General features: G+C 39.2%; 2 protein-coding genes across 5 annotated transcripts in view; both read left to right on the top strand.

The window, feature by feature from the left end:
- Positions 1-5,855, top strand: part of ACSL1 (acyl-CoA synthetase long chain family member 1) — a 38,399-nt gene extending 32,544 nt beyond the window's left edge. Inside the window, 5 exon segments of the mRNA XM_033060377.1 lie at positions 2,644-2,760; positions 3,100-3,243; positions 3,766-3,867; positions 3,950-4,021; positions 4,221-5,855. Of these exon segments, the coding sequence (XP_032916268.1) occupies positions 2,644-2,760; positions 3,100-3,243; positions 3,766-3,867; positions 3,950-4,021; positions 4,221-4,361 (576 nt within the window). The 3' untranslated portion in view covers positions 4,362-5,855.
- Positions 5,856-7,343: 1,488 nt separating this feature from the next.
- Positions 7,344-18,505, top strand: CENPU (centromere protein U). Of its 4 annotated transcripts, none has more exons than XM_033060422.2 (13): positions 7,344-7,426; positions 7,467-7,509; positions 7,743-7,811; positions 9,197-9,314; positions 10,697-10,826; positions 11,114-11,204; positions 12,276-12,321; positions 13,337-13,454; positions 13,830-13,908; positions 14,905-14,952; positions 16,262-16,323; positions 17,554-17,710; positions 18,351-18,505. In XM_033060422.2, the coding sequence occupies exons 3-13, from the start codon at positions 7,761-7,763 to the stop codon at positions 18,486-18,488; spliced, it is 1,038 nt and encodes a 345-aa protein (XP_032916313.1). In that variant the 5' UTR covers positions 7,344-7,426; positions 7,467-7,509; positions 7,743-7,760; the 3' UTR covers positions 18,489-18,505. The 4 variants fall into 4 exon arrangements, with proteins under 4 accessions (XP_032916313.1, XP_032916310.1, XP_032916311.1 ...); XM_033060419.2 differs by having other exon boundaries at positions 7,740-7,811; XM_033060420.2 differs by having other exon boundaries at positions 7,345-7,509.
- Positions 18,506-18,520: the final 15 nt, after the last annotated feature.

Below are 18,520 nucleotides of genomic sequence, written 5' to 3'. Positions count from 1 at the left end.
ACTCAGCTTGTGATGTGTGAGCTGAGGTAATTTAAAGTGGCTGGAGACCTCTAAGAGAAATGGAGATCAAGTGCCATGAAGGTTGCTGATGATTTGTGATGCCTGCCTGCACTTTTTTGAACTATTTTTATGCAGTCTGCACAAATTGAACATGTATGTTTTACAAATTGCATTTTGAGGACTAAGCTTATATATTATGCTATATAGTGTCTTTTAAAATAATTTTGAAGCAAAATATATGGATTTAACTTTGTATATACTTCGAACAGATGTTCACATAGTACAGTAATTTCACGATTATAAGCCACACTTCCAGGGTGTCGGCAACGTTTCGTTTTTCCTCCATAAATAAGCCGCACCAGATGGTAATCCACACTTCATTTGCAGCAAGGATCCCGCGTGCAACTTTCACAAAGTTCGCCAAATAGTAACAGAATCGTGGGGTTTACTGGCTCTGATCAGGGCTGTGCAGGCTTGGATGGGTCCCGCTTTTCCCCTGCAGGGACCGGGCGAGCTCAGATTGGTCCCGCCTCCCCTCTCTGTCGGGAACGGGCAAGCTCAGATGGGCCCTGCTTTTCCCCTGCAGGGACCGGGCGAGCTCGGATGGGCCCCGCTTTTCCCCTGCAGAGACCGGGCGAGCTCATATTGGTCCTGCCTCCCCTCTCTGCCGGGGCCGGGCGAGCTCGGATGGGCCCCGCTTTTCCCCTGCAGGGACCGGGCCAGCTCGGATCAGCCCCGCCTCCCCTCTTTGCCAGGGCTGGGCGAGCTCGGATGGGCCCCGCTTTTCCCCTGCAGAGACCGGGCGAGCTTGGATCGGTCCTGCTTTTCCCCTGCCAGGGCCGTGAGGGCTCGGATCGGCTCAGGGCCGTGTGGGCTCATATTCCGGGTTAGTACATTTCTGAACCTCATCAACATATTAGCCGCACCTGATTATAAGCCGCTCTTCAGGTTCGGACCAAAATTTTCGTCAAAATGGTGCAGCTTGTAATCGTGAAATTACCGTAATTTCTTTCCCTAAGCTTCAAAAGCAGATTAACTGTGGTGTCTTTCATATTCTTTCAAGAGGCTGTGGGGTCAGCTGGGGGAGTGAGCAATTAAAAGTAGCTTAAGCAAGTAACTAATTTGTGGTTACAAAAAATTTAATTTCTGTTTGGGTTGTAATTTGTATGAGACTAGAGACAAATCACTGGGCTTTAACTCCCAGAAATGTTCAAGGATTTGCTTGGTCTTGGTGGTGGAAAACTGCTTGCAGGTGAAGAATCATGTCAAAATTCTTCTGTCTTGCATATGACTCCATATTTAGTCTCCATCAGCAATTTCTGCTTCACTTTCAGTATGTTCTTAAAAAGCTTGGTCTGGTAGAGGAACTGAGTATAAATTCTTATAAAGAAAAATAGTTAAATAGTTTTTTAAAAAACTGCTGAAAGTGTTTTGCTTGTGCTTAATGTAAAAATTTGCTGTATTAGGAGTTACTTTGGACTTTAATAAAAATGGTAGCCCTTTAATATATCAGGTACTATCTTATTCTTTCAGGCCTAACTTCCTCAGTATAAACTATTCTGAACATAACAAAAGTATTTTAACTTGCTTCACAGAACTCAAGCCCATGGCTATGGAATTGGTTATCTTTATCCATTTGCCTAAAATATTCTTCCTTATTTTCTGCTTCTCTTTCATCTGGGGTAAATATTTCTACTCCCTTCTCTGAGAGCAAGCTTGCAATATTCTCTGCTCTGTCAGCCTTGCTTTTCACTTTTGCCAGTAAAGAAGAATAAATTTGTGACTGGAATTATATATGAGCATATGCAGATGAGGTCTCAGTGCCAGCTAGCAGGATACAGATAAATGGTTGGCTGTCTCTACTGGGAAAATCTGTCACCTACTGCCTTCCTGTGATCTTAAGAGCTGTGAAAAGTTAATGTTTGGTTAGCCAGTCTTTGACTTGACTGGGAAATACAGAGTTCTTTCATTCATATCCTTCCAGATAAGGTCTGTTTTAGAACAGAAATAATTTGCTTTGTGAAGTGTAACTTTGGTTTCATCCCAGTTTTGGTACTGTCTCCATAAGGTCATCAGAACCCTCACTAATACTCTGATCTCCCTCCCATTGACATCTCATGTTCATTGTATTGTAGTTCACCAGCATGCTGGGTAGGCACTGAAAGTTTTTCAATAATTGATTGCTGAACTACATTAGTAATTCCTTCTAGCCTCATTTTTGGACAACAAATATGCTATTTGCTTGATGCACAATTTTTTTTTTCTCCACTAGTTTTAGCACAATGCCCCTGCTGTTTACCGAAGCTGAAATGAACCTGTTGCCTGGCTGAGAGAGTATTTCTGGATCTAGCAGAATTTTTTCACATAAATAAAATTTCTTCTGATAGGTTCCAGTTATTCAAATAGTGGGTAGGAACACTGCTAGTAGACTGGAAGAGAATAGATCCTTCCAATTGCTTCTTATATTTCATACCAGTGGAAAACGTTAGGTCTCAAAAAACTGAATAGAAGTTCCTATACAAACACAAGCTTCCTTTTGCCTTTTTAATGGGGGTTAAGAACCATTTGCGAAAGCATTTGTTGATAGTAGTGATTGCTAACTTTCTTTCATTGTAGCATGTGTTAACAAATGGTTCTTTTCAGATATGTATTAAAGGGGTGAATGTATTTCGTGGCTATTTGAAAGATCCAGAAAAAACGGCAGAGGCTCTGGACAAAGACGGCTGGCTTCACACAGGAGATATTGGGAAATGGCTACCAGTAAGTAAACTTGCATAGCTGGAATGATACTTTTATCATTATTAGCAGAAATTTAATAAATATAGTAGAAAACGTGGTATTGAACAGAATTAGTTAGGTGAAAGACAGGAATTTGTGGATAATCACTGTTGTAGCTGAATATGTGCACCTGGTCCTAGAAAAGTATTGACAGTGCCAGTCCTGAGGTTTTCCCCAATTTAGATGGACATGTTACCTATTTTCTTCTAACTTTCTTAGTTTGATGGTGCTCTAGCACAGTTTTACTGTGCCAGCGTGCCATGGCTAAGATTTGTTTTTCACTTAAAGTGCATCCTCTGACTGAGTTATTTCTGTCAACAGAATGGTACGTTGAAAATCATTGACCGGAAAAAACACATATTTAAACTAGCCCAGGGAGAGTACATAGCACCAGAGAAAATAGAGAATGTGTATCTGAGATGTGAAGCTATTGCACAGGCATTTGTCCATGGAGAGAGCTTGCAGGTAAGTGTTTTTCAGGTAATTTTAAAAATTAATGTGAAAGGAGACTGCACAAAAGTCTTCCTTTCTTCCTTTCCCCCCACCCCAAATGTGGGAACTGAAATTTAAATTTTTATCATAAACTTCTATCATTATGCATTTTGGATTCTGATTGGATTCCAGAAGTTGCATAGCGTGTGGATTTAGTTTCACACCAGGTAGTGGAGCTGAACTAATTTGCATATTAATGACTGTATATAAATTGCTAACAGTGTGCAGTGGGAAAAACCCAAAAAGCAAACAAAAACCAAAACAGAAAAAACTATGCACGTCAAGAAAAGAACCTGAATATCTTGGGGGCTTTCAAGTGTAAAGAGAAATGTGGGTCTTAATTCTTTCAGTTCAGCTTCTAAACTGAATTTCCTGTGTTCAGGTAGCAGAAAGCTGCTGACTTTACAGCAGTATCAGAAGCACTCCCCAAAGAAATGTGTAGGAACTAAAGTGTTTGCTTAGGAATTTTTGTCAAGGTTTTTTCCCTGTTTTCAGGCCTTCTTAGTAGGTGTTGTGGTACCTGATCCTGATACTCTGCACAACTGGGCCAAGAAAAAGGGATTTGAAGGCTCTTACCAAGAGCTATGCAGAAACAAGGTAATGCAGTTAGCTGTTCTGCATTAACTTTTTCAATGCTTACGGAAGCATGAAGCTATACAATGCATCTCTGTATCCACAGGATGTAAAAAAATGCATTCTGGAGGACATGGTGAGAATTGGGAAGGAGTCTGGTTTGAAGTCATTTGAACAGGTATGATGCTTATGAGAACCAAATACCTAACTCTTTAAACTTCTCAACACCAATAGGATCTGATTCTCCAGAAACTGCTTTTAATTTGTGTCTGGGAGACTTCTCAAGTGGTGGGCTTTGTTACGATGTCTGGGCAAGTTTTTTATAGTCTTGTCTATTTCAAGGAATACAGCTTGACTACGAACTTTCTGTTTTCCAGGTGAAAGACATTGTCCTGCACACTGAAATGTTTTCTATTGAAAACGGCCTGTTGACACCAACACTGAAGGCCAAGAGACCAGAACTGCGAAAATACTTCCAGTCACAGATAGATGAACTCTATGCTAATGCCAAAATGTAACTGTGAATGGAATGGGGAAAGTGGCACACGTCTGTCTACTGTTGGCCTTCATATCTGTATTTTGACTACAGCAAAAATGGGGAAGGAGACTGTGCAATCATTAACTTGTACAAAAATGGGTACTTGCCATAGGAACATTGAAGAAATGGAACACTGCCTTACTGTCAAGTTGTGTTGCATACTGTTTTTATGGTGACCTACAATTTCCAAAAAGAGCCTTAACTATAAATGATAACTATATGTAAGTTATTTAATATTTCCTTGGTCAAAAATGGGACTCACCTTTACCAAGGAGCTAAAGTTTTATTGCCAGCATGTTTGCTGTCTGCAGTGTGTTTTGTAGTTGTCAATTCCACAAAGGATTTGGCAGCTTTGAAAATGCCTCTAAGTATCTTGCATCCTCAGAAAAATTACTTAAGCTGTTCAAAACAAACCCACCACCCAACCACCAAAAAGCCCAAACCCTTACCGTTTGCATAGCTGGTATCACATCTTTTGTTAGTCCCAATATTAACTGGGGCAAGGTATCTGAGCTGTATCTTCCTCCTACATCTGCAGCCAGTTATGGGATGTACTTCTGTAAGGTAGAAGTCAGCACTCCACACAAAGAAGACTGATGAATGGAAGTTCTTCAGAGTCCGCATGTGGTGGTTCTGCACTGTGTGGATGCAGTTCGTTCCACAAGTGTAGCCTCTGCTACATTAGCATGATTCTGGAGTGGTGCCAGCCCTGCAAATGAGCAGATCCCAACTCTGGCAAGAACACTAGAGACCTAAAAACCAAATCAGGAGGCTGGGCTATGCTAACAGTCAGGGTAAACATTGCACCTGTACCAGACACTTGTCTCCCTGTCCTGAACTTGTATTTAATATGCATTTTATAAAAACGTGCCAGGCCCTCTGTAAGTGGAAGAACTTCTGACATAACGTCTGTTTTCTGTGCTTTATGTATGAGCCACTGAGTACTCTTCACTGAATAGCAAAATAGATCAGGTAGAATGTTTTTGCCTGATGCTTTGCAGCAATTGGAATTATTTATACATGCCAACAGAACTGTGTGTTGGCCCAGGATAGGTATTTGTTCAGGAATAAAAACCTAATTCCCAGATAAACTGCAAAATAATAACTAGTTATCTTTTGTTTGGAAAATCAGCAGAAATAAGCCTTATTACAGCATAAAGTCTTTTGCTATCCTTAACAGAGTTGGTTTTGCATTAACATTCATTGCTGTTTTTTGAAAACATGGATATATGTAAAATACAAGCACAACAAGGTTTGCACTAAGATTTGTGTGTGATTGTAATGCACTACTCTGTAGCATAATTTCATATGTGTATGCAATTCAGGTACACAAATCCAAGTCAACTGTTAGAGCAGTAGTTTGTTACATTGAAATTCAAATGTTTGCTTAGTGTTGGCTATTTCTATGTTTTATAAAACCAAAACAATTTTCAAAACCAATGAAGGAAACCAAAATAAATATTTCTGCATTTCAGTGCTGTGACGTGTTTGTTTCTCAAGGAAAAATGCTGCTGACCAACAAGTCCAGTTGTTATTCTAACTGACAGGCTGTAAAACTCCACTGCTACAGCCATACTAAATACAGTATAAAGGCTGGTTGTTTACACTTTTACTTTTGGAAAATGACTTTTTATGTTTAAGGTGTTGGCCAATATTTGTAAGAGAAGGATGCTGTTGTATGTAACTTGCTCTTTCAGTACACTACTAAACAAGTAAATTTTCAGGTTTTTTTTGGTCTTTTTCCTGACAGTTGTGTTCTTACCATCACTTCAAATGCCTTACCTGAAAGGTGGGGTTTTCTGAAACTCTACCTGGGTTATTGTGTGTTTCCTTATTCCTGCCCTCATACCATGCATTTTGGCTTAAATCAGGGGTATGGTTTGAGAGATTTCAGGGGCAAAGTTACCAGACTTACCTACTACCAGGTAGAGGAAGCACCACCATCTCCACACTACTGAAAGCTCCACATGAATACAGATATCAGTGCAAGATACTAAGCAAACTGTACAGTTTATCTTTGTGTATGTTCCTTTATACATTTCTATGCTGAAGGAAGCCTAAATCAAATATGTCACTTATTTGATAACATACTCAAATCTGAGTTACTCTGTTTGGAAGGGCAGGGATGTGTCACCACACAGCTCCTACAGGAGTAATGGATGAGACCTGGATCTAAGGTTTATGTTCTTAACACCATTCTATTGAAGAAACCTTTCTGGAAAAGCTATCTATCACTATAGAAACAAATTTGTACTGTCTTATTTGTGGCTTATAGGGCTAGGTGCTATAGGCAGCAAATCGAAGTCACTTACCACCTCTTAAGCCTAAAGTGATTCTTTCAGTTTTAGCTTATTTTGTCTGGCTAAAAAGCCAAAGACGTGTATGGAAGTGAGTAAGGAAATGTGGCCTCTGATCCCCTGCCCTTGACAAATTTCTACATCACCTCTTAACAACTGAATTGCCAGAGATGGAATTTAAAGTTTTTAAGCCACAATCTCCTTTTCCTTTCTTTTCCTTTTTTTCCCTTTTTTTTTTTCCCTTTCCTTTCCTTCCCTTTTTTCCTTTTTTTTCCCTTTTCCTTTTCTTTCCTTTTCCTTTTTTTTTCCCTTTTCCTTTTTTTTCCTTTCCCCCCCCTTTTCCTTTTTTTTTTTCCCCACGCTGTTAAAGCAAGCTCTATTTTTGTGCTTTTAAATTAATTTTTAACTGTTCGTGGCCGTAGCTTTCCCTTTATCTTTGCAGAAGCGATCTCTTTCTCTTGCTTTTCCAGGTGCGCAGCGTCAGTCCAGGGCAAGGGCAGGGAGAAGAAAACGGGAAGTTCTTGTGGTTTGTTTTTGTACTTAGAGTAATTAACAGAAAACTACGGAGGTAAACTCTTCGGAGCACGGCAGTGACTCGGGCGGGGCGGGGCTGAGGCGGCGCTGTCCCGCTCCCTTCCGGCCCGGCCGCTCCTCCCGCACCGCCCCTTCCGGCCCGCCGGGGCGCGCGCGGTTCCAAAGGGAGAGGGAGCGGAGGCGGCTCTGAGGGGCTGCGGGAGAGGGAGCGGAGGTGGCTCTGAGGGGCTGCGGGAGAGGGAGAGGGAGCGGAGCCCTGGGCACCTGCGGGACAGGAGCTGCTGCAGCGGAACCAAGGTACTGGCAGCGTCCCGCTTTATCTTTGTCGTATGCTCGGCTCACCCGTGCGTTTATCCATAAATATATAACCCCCTCGTCGGTCTGCGCTGAAGGAAGTGGGTTTTACCGCTTTTGAAGTGAACTGAGCATAATAGCTTGAAGCAACAAAGATTTCCCATTCTGTCCCAAGTGCAGACACAGAGAAAGCTGCAACTTTTCATTAACTTCATCCTCGGTTTTGTATTCAGCAGCATATACTGAACAGCGAAATGGCCTCAAAGAAGAAAATAAAGAAGAATCATGCCAGCTCCAAGCTGGAGGTAAGTTTCGCTCGGTTGGGCAGAATTCACATCAGTGTTTTGGTTTTCTAGAGAGCGTTCAGAGGAGGGCACGGTGAAGGCCTTGGGGGAAGCCGTGTGAGGGGTGCCTGAGGGCGCTTGGTCTGTGCAGCTGAGGGGACACCTCTTCGTGGGCTCGGCTCCCTCACCAGGGGGCTTTCAGGGACAGACACCGATTGATCTCTCCTCTCTGGTGGTCCTGAGACTACCAAGGGCTGTGGCCTGAAAGCTGAGGTTGGATGTTAGAAGCTTTTCACGCAGAGGGTGTTTGGGCTCTGGACCAGGCTCTCCAGGGCAGTGGTCACAGCACCTGCCTGACAGAGCTCAAGGAGTGTTTGGACAGCACTCTAAGGCACAGGGTTTGACTCTTGGGGTGTGCTGTGCAGGGCCTTGTGGGTCCGTTCCAGTGCAGGATATTCTGTGATTCTGTGTTGTGTTACTGTGCAGTCAGGGCATTGTCTCTGGAGGTGGATGCACAAACCTTAATGCAGGACTTTGCTTTGCACTGGGAACTGCTGTGCAGTCCCTGCTGGGACGGGCTTGGGGGCTGGTGGGGGGTTTTATCCTTTTAGGAGTAGCACAAAATGAACCGTTGACTTTCAAATAGGCAAAAGTTTAAACGAATTCTCATAAAAGAAGGTCTATAGAGAAAGTAGTTGATGTGTTTATTTGGTATTATAATAGAAATGCTGGGGCACTGCTGAGCACTGGTAAAATTATAAAGCTCCAGAGGTCTGTCTTTTCTGGTTATAATTCATCCTATAGGTACATACAGAAATTAGTGAGGAAAGTCACTCGCACATTTTTGTGAATGGCACACAACTGTTTCCACAATTGTTTCATAAACTAGTGTCATTCTCCCCGCCTTTCTGCTTTACAGAAGTCTCTCTGTAATCCCTGATTTATAAATTCCACTTTTTTTATAAGAGTATGGCTACTCTATAGTTCTTCAGTTTCTTAAGATGGAAGTAATTAAATTGGACAAGGGTAGAAATTTGCGATATAGAGATGAAAGAACAAATATTTTAATGCCTGAAAATAAAAAGACTACAGATCATAGAAACAAGGTAGTAGAGTGTTACAACATTTCTAAGCTTGTACACTTTTATGAAATAAGACAAAGCTTGCAGTAGAACATAGTATCAAATAGCAGAGCATACACATTTTATACCATCTCTTGTCTTAGGGGAAAAATCCAGTAGCTAGATAAAAATATGCTTCAAATCCTTGTGCCATAGCTTAGGAGTCAATATGGTTCTGGTTAAGTGTATTTCTAGCCAATTGTTCTTGAAATTAATTTTCGTATCTTATCTGTTGTACACTTAAAAAAAGCTGGATAAACTGGCTGTTAATTTCATACCATCCAGGAGCACAAAGCCAGCTCCAGTCGTCGTTGGAAATCACTTCCACTTGAGGAACCAGATGTCTCAAGGATATTGAAGGTAGCAGAAACAAATCAACTTGAGGACCTTGATGATTCCTTTGGTTAGTATTATCTAGAATGTCATTTAATGTATGATTTTCACAAGCCAACCACATGGGGAAAATACTTCAGGTGCTTACCTAGGATAAGGTTCTGGTTCTTTGCAAGAGAAAGTAATGGAGAGGAGAAACAGATGGGATTTTCTGTCATTTTCTGTAATTTATGAAGTAACAGGAATAATGCTGTGGTATGTGCACATGAAAGTCAATGGAAAAATGCTGGCTATTCCACCTTTATAGTCTGAATGGTAGAATTTCACACATCATAATATTGCAGTTGTGTAAGTACAGTTAAAAACCAAAGTTCAATGTCTTAACTTATTTATTAAATTACGCAAATTATGAAGTGAATTTTTACCATTGTAAGAGTATTCATGGCAGCAAACTTGGACACTTGTAGGGATGTTGTTTTGCCACTTTCAGATGTTACTTTAAAAAAATAACATAAAACCATGCAATTTTGGATGAAGGATTAAAACCACTTCCATGCTTTATATTGGACTTGTGTAATGAGGCCTCAGTACAGGAAGAGAATCAATTTAGATGGCATAGATGCTACTCTGTGTGGAGTCCTCTGTTATATCTATCTATATTTTTAATTTTTTTAAAAAACGGTGTAATTAGAAGCTGTAGATAACATGTTAAAAGTTATTTCTCAACTGTAATAGTTATTACTCTGAGAAAATTATAGAAATAAAAATGTGACATGGGAACAGCATTGACAATGACCTATAAAATACAATTTAGCAAAAGGGTTGTTTGTAAGGCAAGGTTGCAAAATAAAAAACTCCTTCCAAATTTTTTGGTATGTATTTAGTCTGTAAAAAGGATACCCACTGCCACTAATGTAAACTAAGACAAAAGTTTTGTGGCACTGTGCTTTAAATAAGAAATTTATACTGTGGAAGGCATGCTAAAACCTAAATTTCTCAAGAGTTCTAATCTATTTTGGTAGCTACCTTCAAGAATTCTACATTTACAAATATTCTGTAACAGCAGTAATTGCCTTCTCATAGCATCCACTAAAATATATATTTTTTAAAAGAGAAAGTATTTGTTTAAATGTGTAAAAGGTTTATGCATGCCATAGCAAAGAGAGACTTGAAATAAACTGTAGCAAATATTTTGCTTGCCCTATGCCATGTGTACATGCTGAACTACCTTAGGTTTGGGTTCATAAAGAAATAGCAGGTGGATGGGTACAGAAACTGAAACCTTTTACCATATATTTTTTCATAATCCTCAAATAATTATTGTAACAGGAACTTCCTTTTTATTAGTTAGCAAACCACAAATATTCTAACTAAATGATTAATGGCTGGCAGTGCTCTTTGCCTTAAAAGATAGGAGCAGCGTTCATGCAGTTTATCTTTTGTTCTTTGTAGATCACCCTTTGCACAGTACTGCTGTGGATGCTTATGGAGAGGAACATTCACAGAACGAGGCACTCGGTCATGTTTCGGCACCACAGAGGCAAAATACAGACAGACGGTCCAGTGGAAAACAGATAAGATTGTCAGCATTTAATTTAATCTTTAGTAACAAAGTAAATTATTTAGATACTTAGATATATAGCAAAGAAAATTATTTTTTAAATAATTCAAATTTTAGTATATTTCTCATATGTTAAATCAAATTTAGTTTGAAATTGTCTTGCTGTTTAATTCAAGCAAGAACTTTAATAGTACCCTTATGTGACATAGCTGTACAAAGCATTTCCCAAAACACAAGGTTTTGTGTATATGACTGAAGACCATCCTTCCTCAGAGGGTAAATAGTAGCGTGTGTTTTTCCTTCCTCAGTAAAAAACCACATCACTCAAAGCCCTCCGATGGTGATGTTCAGAAATTCAACACGGCTGATGCTGGAGAGGACCCCCTTAAGGAGCCTGTGGTACTGAAAGAGTTTCATGAGTATTATCGATCAATTTAATTTTGGTTTACTTCATGCCACACCTGCATTTGTTTCTTAGTAGTGTCTTAGTACTTAATTTTGTCCAAAATAATCAGTCCTCAGAGTATTCCTGTGAGGTGGCCAAGTGAAATGCTTAAAGCTGCAAGACATCACATCAACAAGGAATATAATAACCAGGTGTTCCTGGATCCTGTAGACTATTCTCTTGCTCATTTGACAGTATATTCTTTCCTTTTTTCAATTATCTTCTTCATAGCTAGAATATATGTTCTTGAGGAAAGGCATGCTAGAAGGAATATGAATTCTTTGTTTGATATTGAAGCAAAACAGATTTATGGGAAAATGGGTATCGATAAAATTGATTTTGAATATGTGTTAGAATTAAAAGCCATTCAGTTTTGAATGAGTGTTTTTGAACACTTACTCCACAATTAGTGTGAAATGCTTTTGGCCTACTTAGCTGGCAGACACACAGCAGGAGTCAACTGTCTGCAGGCTCAAGAAAGTAACCTATGGTAAAAGAAACTGTGGTAGTTGGAACAAGAGTTTTTTTGTATTGGAATTGTACACTCGGCACAGAGTGTTAATCTTTCATCAGTAGCTGGTTGCATGCAGCACTCTTGTACAAGTGCTGGTGTGGTGTCACAAAGTAGTCAAAATAGAGAAAGGATTGGGACAGAATGCAGATGAAAAGGAAGGTGAGCAGGCTCTTTTGATCAGAGAAATGTTAATCCTTGGCAATGACTGTGCTGAACCAAGAGTCTTTAAACTCCTTAGGGTGTTTCCAGCCCTGCTCCATGACCAGTGGCTGATGGAGCCATGGCCAGTGCAGTGCAGTGAGGCAGCCACTGTCCCACAGCAGTGACCACTGGGCTGGGACTGGGTGAAACAGGCCAAAGGAAATGTTACTGAAGCTTCAGTTGGGAAATGCTTTCTGCATTTTGCTTAATTGTCATCTCTCAAGAGTTTAGATGAGTAAACCTAAAGTTTATTCTGGAAATTAATTTGTTTTTCATGTCACAAAAGACTGTAAATACTATTCAATTCCAGGCAAAAAAGAAGCAGCCTTCAGAGCAGAACACATCAGATCTTTCTGGTAAAGTACCCTTTTCAGAACTTCCGTATAGCTTTTCTTCATTCAGGATCAAAGGTTTTCAATGGTTTTAATTTCTGGAATGTAGCAGTGCTTCTGGAAATGGGAAGTTTTAGTTTCAGTTTTGGTATAGACCCCTGTTTGATCCCCATGGTTTGCATCCCTGGACTTGCCTATTCCTCTTCTGAAGGGGCAAGTGTAGGTGTGCATTCTCCCTCTAAATCAGCCTGGTTTCCTTTGAAGGGAAGCCTGGAGCCATGGCTATAAGGCTGTAGGGGGTGTCAGTATGTTCCTTGGTCTGGAAGCCTGGAGCAGCAGCTGTGGGGCAGAACTTGGAGTGCCCCTGACTGCAGCGCAGGCACAGCTGTTGGTGTAACGACCCTTGAGACTGGGAGCTTTCAGACAGTGGCATTTTTCAGTAGGAAGAAACTCTCTTGTGGCATCTTGCTTCCTTTGAACAGAACCCCATCACGGTTTAGTACTAGATTTACATTGGGGAGTGTGTGAAGAAAGATGGTTTAACTTTTTGTGGAGCTGATTTATAATACTATTGTAGAATTTAAAGAAATGTGTTTGTGTATAGTGGGTTTTTGAAGCATATATGGTATTAATAAAAGAATGTATACAAAAATAAAAGCTCATGATTCTTTGAGTAATGCAACTTGTAAATTCAGGCCAATAGTTTTTTAACACAAAAAATCATGTCTACAGTACACTGTGTAGTTTATTACTTAGTTTACTGATGTGTTCCTGGACTTGCTTGAATCAATAAAGATTAAGGTAAATCTATCACAGTTGCTCAGGCAAAGACAGATGAAATAATTTGAGTATTCCTCTTCTCAAATTCCTCTTCAGGCAAAGACAGATGAAATAATTTGAGTATTCCTCTTCTCAAATTTCATGTTAAAATACTCATAACTTTTAGATGGTTGTTTTGACGGTGGGCACAAGAGTTTTTCTGTTGTTTTACAACGTGTACCTGAATTGTGCAATGTTTATGTTCATTCTGTTGTTCCAGTGGATAGCCCACATTATGTAGAGATGTGGTGTCCCAAAGAGCTGAAGAGGTCTCCTAGAGATATTACAGAGCTCGACGTTGTTCTGGCCAAAGTTGAGAAGATAGCAGCAAGTTACAGGTAAACATTCTGCTTTCCCATGACTGGATATTCAAAGTTTTAAAAAGAAATACCTGTGTTTTTGCTAATGGGTTGTCCTTTAGAGAATCAGTATTGCATGGTTACGTTCTGATGTTAATGATTGTTAATTATCTATGATACAAACGTTTCTTCACATGTGGTCTTGACATGGTCTCTAGGGAATTGATATTTTTCCAAACATGAACAGCACATCTCAGCTGATATACTTCAATGTAGAAATGAAGCTATTGCTAATATATGAAAGATCTGTAGTCTAGCTTAACTTTGGGTTTTATTTGTTACTCAAACGAAGGGTTTTGGCTGAGGTTTTCCCTTTACTAAACCAAATGTGTTTTATCCCTCTGACTTCTCCAGACAAAGCATAGAATCAAAAATTTGCAGAAAGGCTATTGATGACTTCCATTCTGCTTTCAAGGACCAAATCACCGATCTTGTAAGTACACCAGAAATAAAATCAATTTTGTGGTCAAAATACCTACGGTTTTCTATTGCCCTTTACATGTTCTTTTTACAACCTGTGGAAGTTTCCAATCTCGTCAGTTTGTTGTGTGCAGGTTGTGACTGGCTGCCTCTGTGCAGGCTTTCACAAGAATTACCTCTAGACACAAAACTGCTGTCATACAAGTACTTTGCCAAATTGTCACCTTTTGAAAATATGGAAGCATCCAGTAATCCTGAAGTATTTGTCATATCTAAATCATTATGTAGTAAAACTGGGGAGCTGAATAATTTAAACAAGTATACAGCTATGACAAACACTTCTAAAAGCTCTTTTTAAAGGTTGATTTAATTTTTGTGCTGTCTGTGACTTCTCAGTAAGGCCTCTAACATAGTCCAGGGAAAATCATCGTTTTTTAATTAATATTTTGAATATAACTGTGTGCGTAAGATATTCAAGAACCGTCTGGACACAATCCTGTGCCATGTGCTCTAGGATGACCCTGCTTCAGCGGGGAGGTTGGACCAGAAGACCCACTGTGGTCCCTTCCAACCTGAGCCATTCTGTGATTTATTGGTTGGAAAGATTAAGGTGAGTATGATAAGTAAAATGAACACAGAACTTTGCAGGAGTTGTGCTAAGTACTAAAACCATAGTTCTGAGTGGTTCATTAGAAGTAACAAGTGTTGGAATTACCAGATTTATACATGTCTATAAAGATAAAGAAAAATGAATGTAGTTAGTATTACAGGAATTGGTACAAGGAGTATTATTTGCACTAACTCCTTTTGTGCAACAGTTTTCCTCTGGCATGAGGAGAGAGGAAAGAATCAATACACAACTGGTGATGTCCCTTTGAACCAGGGTTGTTGGTTTTTTTTAAGTAAAAAACCAACTTTTTACGCTACTCCAAAGTAATTTTTGCGACCATGTTTTTAGGAGGATAGTGATGAACTCAACCTGTCAACCTGTAATTCTTCTTCTCTGTAGATAGCAGGAGTCCAGGAATTAAAGAACATGAAGAAAAAAAATGCTAAGGTAAATACATACGTATCTCTAGATTGTATAGCATACACCTGTGGGCACTGGAATGTCAAGAACTTGACTGGAAGAGATAAAATAATTGGCAAAAAAGTGTACTGTATTCAGAATCAACTCCACAAACAGAGGTTAGGGAACCACTAGAGCTTTTTGGAAAAGATCTGAGTAAATGTGGTGGATTGCTAACTCCAGTTATATGCTTCTACATGGTATAAAAATGCACATTAGGATGGGTAAGATCTGTGCATGTCTATCACTCTTGGCTTTTTGTTTTGCGTTTTTTTTAAATAAGAAATGGTGAGGCCTCTGGAGAGCCAGTTAAATAATGAGAGCTAACCTTAAAGAAACATACATTAGTATAAAAATCTAGGAGAGCAGCAAAGATAGCAACCTGTGAGGATATAATTGAATTGCTTAATTTAAAGAAGGGAAGTCTCAGGCAGTTGCATTCTCTAAATAGATGCAGAGTTTTTGTTCAGAGGAAGACAGTTTCTCTCTTCATTTAGAGGAGGTAGTAATTTGCTGACAATGCCATGGGAATGTTGACAGAAGGAGGCATCAGTGTAAGGGCAGAAAAATATTGCAGTGGTTTCATCAGGGAGAGGTGAATACCCTATAGAAGAGAAATTTAAGAGCACCTTAGGCACTATCTGGATTTCTGCCCAAATTAACATACTCTGCAAAATTTTCAGTGTCAAAATAATTTTAGCAAATAAAGTCAACACAAAGGTTATCCTGGGAAGTGGCAATTAACATACTGATGTCTTATTGACTTCAGGTGAGATGGTAAACTGCACATGTAATGAAAATCTTAATACACACGTAGCATTCACAGCCACGAAGATTTATCCTTAGTTTGCTTCTTAGATATTTGTTTAAAATTAAATTTTTAGTTGCTAAGTTTAATTTTATTGTGAGTTTTGGATGTTACATTTTTTTTAAATTGTATATTAAAGAAATCGTACTTAGTTATGGTAGTCATCCTGAGCATACATTTGTAGGCATTTTAAAACCTAAACCTCCTAGAGTTCATAATGTTTGAAATCAAAATGTCACAAACTCTTTTTGTATGTTTGTAAATCCACTGTTTCTTAAGAAAAATTTTGGATGGAGTTCGACATTTTAAACAGCTTTAAATTGTTTCAAATACAGATGTAAAATATGGCAGTTTATCCGGTCTGGTATCTTAGAATTTTCCGCAGTGACAATCTGCATAAAAAGAGAAAGAAAAGGCAATTAAATTTGAGTTGTTTGCCTTTGAAGTTTTAGAAACTGTTTCACAGACTTTGCTCTCTCTTTGTTTCAGGCAATAACAAACATCAAAAAGAAAAGTCCACAACTGCTGCAAGTCAGAGATGAGCTAATTGGGTGTGTTTCTGACAATGCACAGTAATAGCCTGAAGAACCTAAGGAGTTTGGTATTTTGTTAACTCGGAAGGGAAAGTAACTTTTTTTGTTCTCATTTTATTTTGATGAAACTACCACTGTCATGCACTTTGTTTTTACAAAAGTTCATTATAACGTCTCCTTTACTTATTTCATGTGCCTGGACAGTCATTCTTGCAAGTTCTCATAGCTAACTAGTTACTGGGAGGGTGTTTCACAACATATGTTCATAGGAAGAACACCAGTGTTGTGATTTGAATTACAAAGGTGCTGGATCATAAATTACAAAGGTAATACAGAGGACTTCTTTGGTTTTGAGGTGAGAGATTGTATTTCACCTCTGCAGGTTGGCAGGGATTGCTGTTAGTACGTGGTTTGTTTCCTTCTTATGTGGCCACACAATTACCCTTCTCTAACTTGGCATTAATCTTAAGTGTAATTTAGATACAGAACACAGGTTGGACGAATGTGGTTGGAAGAATGGTAGGAAGAACCATTAGACTTCCCCAAGTCCCTTGGGTTGCTAGTGACAAGCTTTATACTGAATTATGCATTTAACATACACCTGTAAAGTAACTCTGTAGAAACCATGGGATCCACAAAATAGGGTAAAAACCTTTTCTCTATGGCCACAAGAGGTGTTTTTCTTTGTAGTACTATGGACAGACTTTGCTCAGAGAACTATTTGAAGCCCCTGAAAGCTGTCTTCACATTTTTATATGTTGTGTTTTAATCCTTTGATCGTTTCAAGAAACCTTTTTTTCTGCAGCTCTGTTGGATGAAAATCACTGTTGATGTTCAGTTTTTGGAGTGCTACTTTAATGGATTGAGCACTCCAGTTTATTTAGCAGAGGTAGTTTGTAGATCCTGAATATGCTTCAGCGTAAGCACTGAACAGCTGAGCTTGCAGGCAGGGGTGTGCAGAAGCAGAACATTTTGTATTTAAGAAACTATACTTAAAAAACATAAATGCCTAAGAAAAAGTGGCTACAGTGTCAGACTCAAAAGAGAAGTTTGGGTCTTTTTGGTGGATTTGGACTCATGCCCCTGTTTAAGTGTTATGCTTATTCTACCCAAGCACCATTCCATAGTAACTTACGTTTCGTATATTCTGACCAATGTTTATAAGAATTCCTTCTGAGGAAACAGGCTCATAGTTATTCATGCCATAAATATGCAGATGTAAGCATCAAAGTCTTGATCTTTTTTCAGAGCTGAACTGCAACTGACACAACTACAGAGAGAATATGCTGAGTTACAGGAAAGGAAATCTTCCTTGAGGCAAGCAATTGAATTAATTACTGATTTAAAGGAGCTACAGCAAGATTGTTTGGATTACCTAGAAGAAAACCCAAAAGAAAAAGTGGTAGTAAGTACTTATTCTGCATGTGTTTTTATTTTAATTTATGAAATTCATTTATTAACATCTCTGAAGTAGCAGTGTTTTGTTAATGGTTTTTGCAGAAGCAGCTTGAGAATCGCTGCTGAACTTTACTATGGTATCTCATTTGTCTTTTTGGTCTCATGTTAGAAGCCAGAGTATTTCAGAGAAGATTCTGCTGCCTTGCTCTCAGTATCCAGGAATGCAAAGAACATAGAAATGAAACAGTTGTCCTTAGTTTCACTTTTTTATAGAAAGTGAGGATTAACAGTGTGACCGAAGTAATTAATTTTTTGTGTTATTTTTCAAAAGTAGGGAAAGCTCTGGCACTTCCATGTGAGATATTTAATGCTGAGAACAGTGCTGGTATTTCACGACCAGAATAACTTCTCCTGTAGCCTTAGAACCCTTTCCTGTTGTACCCAGGACCTGGTGTGGTATTTTCTGTGGACAAGGCTTACACACCTGCCATGTGTAAGGGAAATCCTCACATTTCTGATTTTGGCTGTTGTTCACTTTTAAAGGTCATGTTGCACCATTTTAGACAGAGGAGAAATAAATACTGATATGTAAGTGATCTTTCCAAGAGTTAAAATGTTGCTGTGTAATTTTATTTCCTTATCAACAGTATGGAACTTCCAGCCTCCCTGCTCTTCTGGTGGAGTCTCAGAGAATTCTAGGAGCAGAAGGGCACTTTGAGAGTATCAATATGAAGCTGGAAGAGGCTCTGGCTGCACAAAAAGGGCAGAAGGCACAGAAAAACTAAGTGTCTTTCTAAGATTTTCAGACATTCAGTAA

Source organism: Catharus ustulatus, chromosome 5, assembly GCF_009819885.2.
Source record: "Catharus ustulatus isolate bCatUst1 chromosome 5, bCatUst1.pri.v2, whole genome shotgun sequence".
Classification (NCBI taxonomy): domain Eukaryota; kingdom Metazoa; phylum Chordata; class Aves; order Passeriformes; family Turdidae; genus Catharus; species Catharus ustulatus.
Note: the sequence above shows the minus strand (reverse complement) of the source record. Positions and strands in the feature narration are given on the sequence as shown.